General features: G+C 54.9%; 1 protein-coding gene across 1 annotated transcript in view; it reads right to left on the minus strand.

The window, feature by feature from the left end:
• The window catches only part of CNTFR (ciliary neurotrophic factor receptor), a gene marked incomplete at both ends in the record, with an annotated part of 86,511 nt that overhangs the window by 11,810 nt on the left and 61,888 nt on the right, over positions 1-12,813 (minus strand). The window contains 3 exons of the mRNA XM_082496949.1: positions 2,280-2,443; positions 8,697-8,863; positions 9,550-9,667. Of these exons, the coding sequence (XP_082353075.1) occupies positions 2,280-2,443; positions 8,697-8,863; positions 9,550-9,667 (449 nt within the window). The remainder of the gene's footprint in view (positions 1-2,279; positions 2,444-8,696; positions 8,864-9,549; positions 9,668-12,813) is intronic.

Consider the following 12,813-nt stretch of genomic DNA (forward strand, 5'->3'; position numbering starts at 1 on the left):
ATGGCTGCATCCTTTTTCGTGGCACTTGTCCCTTCGAGGAGAGCCCCAACCCCACCACCGTAGGAGGAGTTGGATGGCTGAGCTACGCTTGGCTCTACCAAACCATGTCCTTCCCTCAGCTGGCTGGGTTTGGGGGAATAGGGACACCCCCCCAGGATGCCAACAAGTAGTAGGTTAAGCAAAGCAGAGCTCAGCATGGATTGGGCATGCTCCCAGCATGCTGGCATCAGCCGGGTTCGTTTTTGGGTGCAAACCCCTGCATTCGCAGGGTGCCTGGCTGCGCTAAGCAGGCTGAGTGTGCCAAGGGGGTCTGGGGTCGGAGCAGCTTCGCCTGCTGCAGCACTGCCATCCCCTGGTGTTTGGGAGCTGATTGAATTAGGCTTTGCAAATAATTCATCTGATGAATAGTGGCAGTTTTCCTCAAATCATCCACAAATCAGATTTTTCATTACCTGGACGGCGGGGCACAGAGTCAGATAACAAGGCTGGTACCTCACACTCTGAATCCTTGCACTTGCTCACCGAGCAAATTATTTCCCAAACACACTTCTCCATCAGACAGTGATGGGGTACATGTCTTTTGCAAGGGGATATTGATTAAAAGCGGTACCCAGGACTTCTGTGCCCTTCCAGGATGCTGGGAGATGAACCCTTCCCAGCCCTCCTTGCACCCACCATGAGGGCTGGTATGTCAGCCTCTCTCCGCAGCTCAAGATATCTTTAAATAGGAGAAATCAAGTTTTTACTGCCCTGGAACTGCCTTTTCCAGCCAGGGTGGCCTCGCCAGCGGTGTCACCAACACCTCCATGTATTTCCTACCATTGCTGCCTGCCAGAGAACATTGATGGAGAGGCCGCACTGTGCCCTCGGAGGCCCTGCAGCGAGGGGACTGGCACAGCTTGACCCCATGAATATGATACCTAAACCCCAGTGATGGAGGGGCCAACCACCCTGTGGGTGGCAGCCATTTTTTGGGTGCAAACCGCTGCATTTGCAGGGTGCTTGGCTGGATTGGGCTGTGGCAGGGTAAAAACATCAGCTTTTTCCACAACAGTTTCACACCTTGAAAAAACTGACATTATGCTTGGTATTTCCCATTAATTCTTTTCACAAATTCTACAATTTGAGTATTTCTCCCCCAAGTTAAACAAAAAAAATTATACCCACAGCAAACTAATACCCAAACTCCACCTCTGCTTTCTTACCCCTTGGGATGCTCCACGGATGCTCTCCCGCTCCCCAGAGGGAAGCAAAGAGACAAGCAGGAAAACCCTCTCCCAACCCTTCTCTGATTTTCAAAGCCATCAGCAAACGCTTCAGTCTGAAACATGACCTGCGGCATTGCCTCATCAGAAAAAAAATACAATACCAAAGAAAAAAGAAAAATTCGCCGAGACACCAACATCTTGCAGAGACACGAGCAAAGCTTCCCATCCCATCTCTCAGCCGATTCTCTCCCCAAGAAGAGCTGGTCTGCAGAAAACCCTGCTTGGTTCCACGATGCAGGTAAGCTCCCCGGGAACCAGGTGCCACCTTCTATTTGTTTTTTTTTTTTTGGGGGGTGCGAAATGCTTTATCAAGCAAAGCGCCTAACTGGCTTTCAACCGGCCCAGCTCGGTGCAGAGGGGATGCTGGATGAGCCATGCCAGCGTAGCAGCACCTCTCCTCGAGTGGCAGATTGCTTTCCTTCACAAGCTGAGCATGCAAGCAGCACATAGACACAAAAAAAAAAAAAAGCCCATTTGTTATCTTCCTGCAGCTAACAAATGAAATCTGTCCTCCGGGCTGCCAAGGATTTCACTGACTATTTTTTTTTTTAAAGAAACAAGAAATAAAAGTAAGAAATACGATAACATCGCGGCAATCGCTCTGTGACTGTGCTCTGACTTACAGTGAGCGGTATTTTATCTTCAGTTCAAAATCTAAATGTGGCAGAGGCGCATTTAAATGTGGTGACATTTATACTTTAAATGCCTTTTACATCTCGTTGGCAGGTTTTATATAGAACATATGTATGGAAAGTAGATAGGGGCCGTGGATGAAAATGCAGAGCGGGGAGAGCCTGCAGAGCCATTTGTAGGCAGAATGTGAGTTAAAAGAAAGATGGAGAGGCAGAGAGAAAGGAGTAGAGACAGAGAAGGAGAGGAAAAGGGTCTGGGTTGCCTGGGCAGTAAATAGACATTTTTTTTGGTCCCCAACCACTTGTTCCCAGTGCAACTTGTTCCCAGCCACCATCTCCCCCCATTCCCTCCCGTCCCAGCCAGCTCAGCATCACTTACGTGTTGCCACTGGTCCAGGATGAGGGGCCGATACCGCAGGAAGAACTTGAGCGGGAAAGACTCAGGGTCAGGCCAGGATGAGGGGTTTTGCCACGACACCTCCAGCCTCCGAGGGTTATTGGTCACGGGTTTGGCCACCACGCTCTCTGGAGGGTCCGGCTTTACTGGAAGAGAATATGGTGGCTGGTAAAGCTTTGGACATGGCATCCTTACACCCTTCGGCACTGCTGGCTGGGCTTTGTGCCACATGCTTTCTGAGGTGGGCAGCCAACACACGGATCATCCTTTTCTCAAACTAATAAAGTGCAAATCACCTTTTCTTATCCAGGTCAGTGGTACAGCTGTCCTGGCACAAAATAACCACCATCAAGGAGACGGCAGTGCTGGAGACGTGTGGAAACAAGCTGGGCAGGACAAGGCCCGCCCCAGGGCTACTTGGGTCAGGGTGAGGAGCCCATCAAGCCCAAATCCTGCACTTTCATTGCACCTTCTGATTTCTGGGAGTCGGACCTACATTCAAATCCACTTACCTCAAAGTAACATGCCAGAGTTTGGCCCTGGGGTTTAGGTCTGGGGTTCTGGGGATCCAAAGTGTTGGCACATCATATTTGCCAAGGGCGAAGGACTGCCATGTTCAGCTTCCACCCCAGGTATCTCTCTCAGCCCTGCCCTGCTTTTGGGATACAGGGATATTTTCTTGCCACCTGACAAGTATCTCAAGTGAATATTAATTGGCTGAGAGCTAGGCAACGTGCTTTGAAGTCGCAGCTACTTTTAAGAGCGCTGGGATCAAATCCCAGACAGGCTGTGCTGAACGGCACTGCCCCTTGCAGAGTGAGCCTTGCTCCTCAGCAAGGGTTTGCTCAGCTCCCAACAGCTCAGTACCTAGTGCCACCTCCTGGCTCCCATTGACCCCTCTCTGTGGCAGGGTGGGACAAAATTTTCCATGTACAGCTTTATCCTTGGTAGGAGGGATGACTTGCTGGGTCTGCGCTGTGCTGAGCTACTCCAGATGGCTATGCAATTCCTCCACTTGCTTCGAATCCCGAGGCTTGGGCTGGACACAGCTTCCATCGACAGGGACTTGGAGTCCAAATGCATATGGAAAAGTATAAATCCAGGGCTGGCTCGGCGGGCTCGGTTTGCAAAACAAAAGTCTGTTCAGCTGAACGAGTGCAGATGACTGCAAACTGCAGCTCTGCAGCGAGGAATTGGGAAGGAAAGCACCGGGCTGGGGATGGACGCAATGGATACTCCCTGGGGTAACGCAGAGAGCCTGGCTCTGCTTTTTGACATGCCAGCCATGGCAGAGGGATGCTTAAATACAGTTATGCGAGGTAGGATGCATGCTTGGGCAGCAACGAGAGATGCCACCATGTCGGGTTGGAGGAAAGCACAAAATAAGGTGCCCTGATGCTGAATTGGGAGTCACCTGCCTGCTTTGAAGGGATGTGACCCCCCCAGCCCCGCTCCTGAGGGTTGGAGACTGTCCCTGGCATGCAGGGGAGGGCTGCCCTGGCTCCAAGCGAGCACGGCAGAGCCCAGCCATCGACGGGGCTGCACTCGCAGCTGTGGCGAGCCTTCAAACGGCGCTGCGGGTTAATGGGAAAACCAACAGCCCCTGCTGCCTCCCCGCGTGTCCCCCCCATCCGCGGGACTCCTGCCCAGCCTCGAAAGCGCAGCAGTGCCAGCCCCTCCAAAAGCATGAGGCCAAAGGTCTTCCTGCCACGTCCCTCCAAGGCGGTGGGGATGCAAGAGCCAGGAGAGGGGACTGCGTCTCCGTCAGCCAGCCCAGCGAGGACAGACTTATGTCTCTTAGACAAACGTACGTCTCTTAGGACAAACCTCCTTACACTGTGCTCATCATGGGCGACATCAGGGCTGGTTCCGCAGGAGCCATCTGAGGAGTGATGGGAGACGGGCTGTGTTCAGCTCCCGGATTTCTGTGTGGCCTTGAAGGAGTCCTTTATCCTCCGCAGCCTCCCGGGTCCCTCCTGCACACACGGGGACGAGCGCTCCTCTTTCCCTGGCCTTTGTCTGCCTCCATTTAGCCCGCACACGGCGAGGCAGGGGCTGTCTGGCTGTACATCAGCCAGCATAATAGAGGCCTGTCCTCGGCAAGGGCCTGCAGGCAGTAATGTAATAAGAGCAATAATAGTAATAATAATAATGGACGATGGGCATTAGGCTGAGTACTGGTTAACCGGCTACAAAAACAGATGTAATATTATCCCACAGAGCTGAGGGAGCATCATCAGACTTTCCTTGGAAGGGGACTTGGCCGGGAGGCGACTCGCAGCTCTTCCCGCTTGGTTTTCGGCTGCCGCGTCCAAGCGAGGGCTCGGCGTGCAGGAAGAGCCACGGAGAGCGGCTTTTCCTAAAGGCTCTGCGCGCTCACGCTTAACTGCGAGTCTTCAGCTATCCATCGCTCCTGGCTGCTGTTAGACACATCTCAAGACGGAGCCAGCGGTTCAGAAAGGCAGCTGAGACCCCGCAGCACGGAGGGGCCTATCACCCATCCCGTCTCTCCAATGAGCGCTAAAATGGATCCCTTGCGGCCGTTAAATATCCCCTGGCATTTTCCATGAGCAGAGGGACATTAAACTCCATGTCTTAGCCAAATGTCAGTCTGGGTAATTTAATTCTGCCTCCCTAAGTAGTATGAATTGAACTGACCTTCTGCCTAGGCAACTGTATACCCGCCTTCAGAGATTCTGAATTTTGTACAGACATGGGCACATTTGTCCTCATGCAGCCCCTTCGAGATGCTCTGCGTCTTAATCACCCCAGAGCCGTAGCTGGGAGGATCAAATGACCTTCCCAAGGTCACACAAGGGATGGGTGGCAGATTTGGGGAAGGCACCAATGCCTGCAAGGCCCGGTCCAAGGCTGCCTTCCTCCTTTTAATGCTGCACATCTTCTGCTAATTTGCCCCAGGCCCACACAAGGAGAAAGGTGCTGAGATGGGATGCCAGTGTTGCTGCTTGGTGGTGATGTCCCTGCTTTCCTGGGGGATGCGTGTGCCAGCTACCTGGTTCTTGGGCTGAAACACAAGTGAGGAAGGTGGGGTTGTGTCCTTGGAGGGCTGTCCCAGACATCATGAGGGAGGTGGGAGCTCCTGACACACCACCTCACTCCTCCCTGGCGCCTTCTTCTTCCTCAAGGTTCTCTCCCATCCAGGTCCCCCAGTCCCTTTCCCACCTCCTCCTGCCTTGGGCTGGAGCCCTGATGCCTGCAGGGCTTTGCAGAACCTTGCTCTCCCCACATTCACCTTCATTAATATCAATACCTTTGCAGAAGACGTAATTATGAAAACAATTTCCAGGAGCAAGACGAGGAGGAAGTCAGCCTGGATCTCCTACCAATGAGAGGTGGGGGCCAGAGCGCTGGAAATGCTTTTGCAGTCATCATTGAAAATGACAATGCAGAGTGACCCCTCGCAGCTGGCTGCTAATAACCAGCACGGCACAACCGCCAGCAAGGCACGGGCTCAGGATAGCAAAAGAAAGTACCAGTCATTTTCCACTCAATTAGAGCCCATCTTCTGAGCGGCTGTGGAAGGGATTTTCTGCTGGGGGCTCCAGGGAGGGAGGAAGGAGAGAGGAAGCCAAACCAAAGGAGGTCACTCCTTCCCAGGGGGCTTTTTGTGTTTGCCTGGGCTGGGTGGGTGGTCTGACCCAGCAGTGCATCTGCTCCCGGCTCAGACGGTGCCGGCAGGGAGAGCCGCTGGCCCTGCGCTGCTCTCGTGTTGGTTCCAGCCAGGGTATGAGATCGGGGCTTCACACCTGGGGTTTAACTTCCATGTAGAAGGTATGACGGTTTTCTCTAGGCTAAGGGGAAAACGCAAGGCAGGCTCTGACATCCCCAGCCCTGGTATTTTAGCAGAAGCATCATGCAGTCGCTGGTTGACACCATCTCTCCATTTTAGCAGGATGTGTGCATATGTCTCAATGCTCTCACGCAGCGTTCTTCCAGTGAGCCGATGCAATGGCTTTGCCCTGAGCCACAGGTTTTCCACCCCTCCATGTAGCAGAGTGAAACTCAGCACAAGTTCCAGGATGAAACCTCAGCCCAGCTGATGCTGGTAGAGATCCCCAGGGAACCTACCACGTGCCGGATCCACACCACCGGCACCCACCACACCAGGACACAACCCCGGGTTCGCAGCCGCAGAGAGCCAGAAGAGCCACTGGAAAGCAGAAGCTTCTGCAAGACGAACAGGCAACTTGGGGCAAAATTGCATGGCAAAATACGCTAACGCAGAGCACTGGTTTTAATTGGAAACACCGGGACAGCACAAGTAGAAGCTCCGTTCAGGGTAGGTGGCTGTTGATCGGTGGCAGCCGAGTTCATCCCGTAATGACCCTGCTAAGCCTGCCCACTGCCTGCCTGAACACTCAGTCACTCTCTGCTTCCTATGCACAGCGGCTGTACCAAATCCCAAGGAGAAGAATTTCATAGTGTACAGAACATGGAGATTTTAAGCCCACTAGATATTGAGGTGTTTATGGGAGTGAAGTGGCTCCAGGGTGCAGGACACAGCCCTTCCCGTCGGCACCAACCCATCACCCCTTCCCCAAGTGCCATCCTGGCGGGTGTTAGAGCATCTTCCAGGTGATGCTGGGAGGTTTCACCTTCCACCACAACTGCTGGGACATGTCCAGGCACCCTGCACCCCTCCAGGCACTCCTGCAAGAGGCAGCGATATGGCGCCCATGCTCACGGCTGTCCCGGGGCAGCGCTGGACTCTGCTCACCACTGCTCCTCTGACCTGGGCTGAGTTCAAACCGCTGGGCTGGATCCGGCTTGTGCTGGTGCCGGGATGCCCCGGGCTCGCAGCTGGGTGTGCTTCCCTGGGGGGTTGCCCTTGTGTGCTGGACAGAGGACCAGATGTTTGGGAAGCCAGGCAGGGCATGGGTGGGATGCAGATGTTACAGGATGATGCCCTGAACTCCTGCAGGAGGGAATGCAAGGAACTCAGAAAATGCAGCTTAATTGCTGCCCTGGGCCCTGTGGGCTGGAGGTTACCTTCATTTTTAAGGAGTGTATCTTCCACAAACACAACAATTTCCATTTAAAGGCACCCAAGTGACTGAAACTCCAACACTTCCCTGCTAAGCTCCTTGCCTTCTTATTCACGTTTGCAATGCACTGACGAATACAAGCTTCAGATATGGACCGCAGCTGCAGGGACATGGCAGGACAGTCCCTGCTCCAAAATAATGTCCCCGCTCTGTTCAGAGCTGGCACCTTGTTTCTTGTTTGACGTTTTCCAGGATTTGGGGTAGAAATGGAAAATCTGGGATAGCAGTGGAGCTCCTCTTCTTGCACTCTAGCACTTCCAGCCGCTCAGGACTGGGACATGCAGCACAGCGAAAGCAAAGACTGACTGCTGGCTGCACTTCAAGGATTCATTTATTTGTTTTTCTGGTCCAGTAATTGCCACATGTAACCAGCAAATTGTTTTTCGACGTGTTCCTGAATTCTATTCTCTCCCATTTTTCCTGTTCTGTGAGGATGGACAGCCTTGTCACAGCATGGGCTGTGATCCAGCTTTGGCTGGTGGCAAAAGCGCTGTGCCCAGCTCCCTGCTTTGCTCGGCCTTGAATTGCTCAGTCTACGCCAGTCCTTCAAAGTCAGAGAAGCATCCACACCGTGGGTTCGGACATGGTCGGGCAACATCCCCGCGGCACAGCCGGTGGCATGGACACCCTGACCCCCAAGGCCCATTGCTCCCTGTCCCACATTGCACAGCATCCACTGCCCAGGTCGCGCAGTGAAGAGGTGTAAAGGGGGAAATAGGGTTTTAAGAAGCATGTTAGGTAAGGGGTGGTGGAGGATGACTTTGGAAGGGCTTATCCTGACAATAAAGTTCTCTGGGAGGAAGAGAATGGGACATTTAAATTTCTCTTCCAATCCTAATTCCCATGACTCCACTTCCAGCACAAACACTAAACCTCTCTTTTAGGAATGCTCATAGGGGCAAGAAAGGCAATGCCATTTGGACCACAGCGGTTTCACAGCCCTCTGCCCCACTTCATGGCAGTCAATTCCCCAACCCCCACCAGGGATGAACTCAGAAACAATGGGAGACTTGGACCACAGGGGATGGGACCAGGCAGGGCATGAGGCCACCGACAGGAGCAGCATGGTGGCTGCCAGTGGGCGTCCTGCCTGGCTCCTCGAGGATGCTCAGGTGTTGGCATCACTTACAGCAGGGGCATGAGAATCTGGGGGGCACGGGGAGGATGCCAGCGTGGCTCAGACCCTGGCTCCATCTCATGCAGGGACAGGCAGAGGCTCCATTTGGAGAGCCTGCCCCTTCCCTGGCCCGTCGCTCCGGTGGGCGACGCTGCGTGCAGAGCAAGCCAACCCCAACACCGTCTCGGAGAGGCCAGTTGCTGCCGCGGAAGTTACCTATGGCGAACTCGTCAAAGGTGAGAGTGGTGGAGTTTTTGCCCAGAGCATTCGTGACTGTCAGAGTCACCTTGTACTTCACCGTCGAGAAGAGCTGGAGGTATCTGATGTGACACCTGTTTTTGGGAAAGGCATCCTTCTCGCAGACCATCTCTCTCGTGCCGTGTCTGGAAAGCAGAGGCGAGAAGAGCTGTTACCTACGGAGCAGTGCTGGGGCAGGGGATGCACCCACGCTGCTGCAGGGAGGAGGCAGGAGTAGCAGTGCTGTGTCTGCGGTCTCCATGCACCAGCCCCTGCCGCTGCCAAAGGGCTGCTTCCTCCTGCCGAGGAATTTTGCAGGCTCATGTGTGTGATGTTTTACCCCAAGCCTGCACAGAGACTGCAGTGAATGTCCTCACGCTGGCCCCAAGGAAAGGATGAGACCCTGCTAGGCTGGGGTTGGCTCTGCCCCTTCTGTAAGAGAAACGGTGTCTCCTTTCTGCTGGTGACAAAAACCCCAGAAGATAACGCACAGCACCAGCCTGTGTGAGAGCTGTGCCAAGACCTGGGCACAGGGTGGGGGACAATGCCATGCCATTGCCAGTTCTAGGTAGGGGACAATGCTGCTGCCTGGCAGTGCATGGCAGAAGGGAGCATGGCTGTGCCAAATGCGCCGAAATACAGCGGGCACAACCTCCACTGTGGACAAGTGGTGCAGAGAGGCCGGACCTGGGGGACATGGGAAGGCGACCTGGGAGTTGGGGACTTTCTTGGCCCCCTCTGGGGAAATTGGAACTTTCTGGGGACAAAGCATCCAGCCTGCATATCCCTGGAGCATCCTTCCCCATTGCACCCGTACTTCCCCAGCACTTACATGACGGAGATGTTGAAGAAGTTGGGGATGTAGGTGGGAGTGGGCAGGTGCCAGCTGCAGTAGAAACCCTTTGGGTAGTTGTTGGACCGGCACATCAGCACTGGCTCCTTTGGGGGGGCTGCCAGGGAAAGAGAAAGAACAATTACCCATTGAGGGTATCACCAGGTTCTGAAGAAGGGTATGTTCCTCCACTCTCAGCTGCTGCCAGCTCGGGAGGGGACACAGTTGGCAAGGGGAGCCTGGTCTCTGTTTATCAGCTGCTCAAAGCATCTGGGTGCCTTTTTACCATGTCTGCAGCTCACTGGCTTTAATGAGAGATGGAGTGGCAGCCGAGGGTGGCAGGTACCAGGGGAAATTGTCTTCAAGGCTGCAACAGAGATGTCACTGATGGGGGGGAGGTGCAGCTCTCTTGACCCCATTAAGCTACAGTGCTCATGGCACTCTCTGCTATGTCCCCAGGGAGCGACTGATAAACTTGTTGGGGGATGATCCTCTAAAAGACCAGAAGTCCTCAAAGGGTGGAAGAAGGACCACTTATGGTAAGATCAGGAGGAACAACCTGAAACCAACAGAGACAATTCAGCTCTCCAGGAGGACTGGCAGTGTTAATGCTTTCAGCAGTGGGGCAGAGCATCTCACCCCAGGGCTCTGCCTCCCAAAAGACACAGAGGCAACTGGAGATGGGACAAGAGCGTGCAGTGGGGAGCAGCCTACCTCTGGCCTCTTCAGCCAGTCCTAGAGGTTAGAGGCAGAAAAAGGTTTTAAACCCAATCAAGTGTTCACACTGCGCTTGGCTTTCCCAGACACAGGCGCTCTTTGCCGGAGCACAGCCAGAGCTGCAGGAAGACTCTGCAAAATGCTGTGGGCCAGTGCGTGCAGGAGGATGAGGTGTGATACCTTTCAGCTGATAAATTTTGCCCTCGTAGGTTGGTAAAAACCTTATCTGAACTGACACCGAAGTCAAGTCCCCTTGGTATTTGGACACTTGCATTGCTAAGAGCAGGGTTTGGCTCTAACTGCAGCACCCTAACACAGTACCTCGCCATAAAATACGCTCCCTGGGCCGGATGTGCACCAGGGTTCCCTCAGAAAGGCTGTCTGAACCTGTGCTGGTCCCTCTTTCCCTTCCTTCGTTAGCCCTCGTCCTCATACATCTACCTGGGATGTCCCAGGACACGCTCTTCTCTCCAAGCAGAGGTTTTGAAACAAACCTAGCAAACCTGGCAGCCTCAGTGCAAACATCGCTGCTCACCACCCCATCACGGTCCCAGCTGCATTCCCCACCACAGGGCTATCTGCCCTTTTCCCTTCTGCTGAGGCAGATGCCTCATCCATGGCCGTCACCAAAAATGAGATGCAAACAGGGATGCAGTGACGAAAGGGAGCACCCCCAGGCTGGGAAACTCCTTCCCCCGAGGGCTGCAAGGGCAAGTCACAAGTCCCACAGCACCGTGCATACAACACGTCTTGCTATGGAGCCGTCCATACTGATGTTGGTACAGGAAAAGCCATGCAACAGCATCCCACCCCCCTGCATGCCATGCCGGAGTAGTAAAGGATGCAGCGAGTCAGATAAGGGTGCCCTTGCTGCACTGGTGAGCTGGCAGCACCAGGAGGATGCCAAAGCCTCAAGATATCAACGCAAAAAATGGGACATCCCTGCAGCCATGTCTGTGCAAATCCCCCACGTGGCGCACAGCCCTGCTGGTCTCCTGGAGGTCTCCTCGGCCCCACTGAGGCACAGCCCAGGCCTCACTGGTGTAACATGCTCCGGGATGCATCTAGGACGAGGGCAGGACCCTGATGGTAAAGAGCAGCACGACCATGCCCTCTGGAGAGGGCCAACCCAGCTGTTTTGCCATGAGCATGGACTGCCAGGGCGGGCTGCCAGGATCCTGGCTTGGCATTGCACAGCAGAGCCCATGGTCAGGAAATAATGATGGGTTTTGGTAGAAAAGCTTTCTGGGGGGATGCCACAAGCTCCAGCTGCAGCACCCTACTACAGTCTATAGAGGGGAAACTGAGGCATGGGGCTTCCATGCATGCCGGCACCCCTGGGGCAGGGATGGAGAGGGAGCAAGCAGATGACAAGAGAGCCAAGGGCAGCAGAGTCAGGGAGCAGGGAGGAAGGAGAGGGAGAGAGAGAGGGAGAAAGAAGAGGAGAGGGAGAGGGAGAGGGAGAGGGAGAGGGAGAGGGAGAGGGAGAGGGAGAGGGAGAGGGAGAGGGAGAGGGAGAGGGAGAGGGAGAGGGAGAGGGAGAGGGAGAGGGAGAGGGAGAGGGAGAGGGAGAGGAGGGGGGCAGCAGGGAGGGGAGACTGTGCTGGTCCAAGACACGCGTTCCTCCTAATGGCTATTTCAGCCTTCAGCCGGCAGACGAAGGCCAGAGCCCGGTTAATGAGCCTCCCAGCTAAATTATTCAAGCAGACCCTTTGCAGGAAAACAGAGTGGCTAATCACAAGGCCAGAGACGAGGGCCTGATCCCTGCTACAGCTCCATCCTCCTCCTCCTCGCTTACTCCTTAACTCCTTCCCTGCCCCACAGCTGCCCCCGGGGTGAGGCGGGAGCAAACACAGGGCAGCATCGCCCTTTGAAGGGGGTAATGGTGAGGCGGAGGGGGCTCCGGGGAGGCTTTTCGGAGGGGTGGAAGGGGTGCAGGGGATTTCGGGACAGCCTTTGGGGTCGGAGCGACCGCGTGGTGGCAGTATGGGCTAACGGCACTCGGCAAACGGGGCTGGGGGCTGGAAATCTTGCATGGGGTGGGGTGGGGGAGAGGGGGAGGATGCTGGGGATGCTACCCTGGGGCTCTCTCGCCCACTCGCTGTTTGCGCTCAGCCACCCCGCGCTACACCATCAGCCCGTCGGGGAAGGCGGGCAGAGGCAGCCCAGGCTTCGGCGAGCATCCCTGAAGCCCTGCACGGTCCCCTCCCGACGAGGAGGCTCTGCCCTACCCACACGGCCCCGGATGCTGCACCGCTACTGAGCCGCAATTAGTCCATCCGAGGATAATTCATCTCCCGTTGTCTCTACTGTTACACCGGATCCGGCTCTTGGTGATCTGTGCTAATTCCTCCACCGGCTGCGGCGGGCTTGTGCCTCCAGGTTTGCTTTGCTGGGAGAAGGGGGGCTGCCCAAACTGCCTCCCGCTTCCACTCCCACTCTGCAGCAGCCTTTGAAGATGCCCCACTTTCACAACCTTGAATGTCTTGAACATCTGTCCTCTGCTCCAAGATTGGGGCCCCTAGCCTCTGTGCCCACCGCATCCTC

Source organism: Vanellus vanellus (genome assembly GCF_965231255.1).
Source record: "Vanellus vanellus genome assembly, chromosome: Z".
Classification (NCBI taxonomy): domain Eukaryota; kingdom Metazoa; phylum Chordata; class Aves; order Charadriiformes; family Charadriidae; genus Vanellus; species Vanellus vanellus.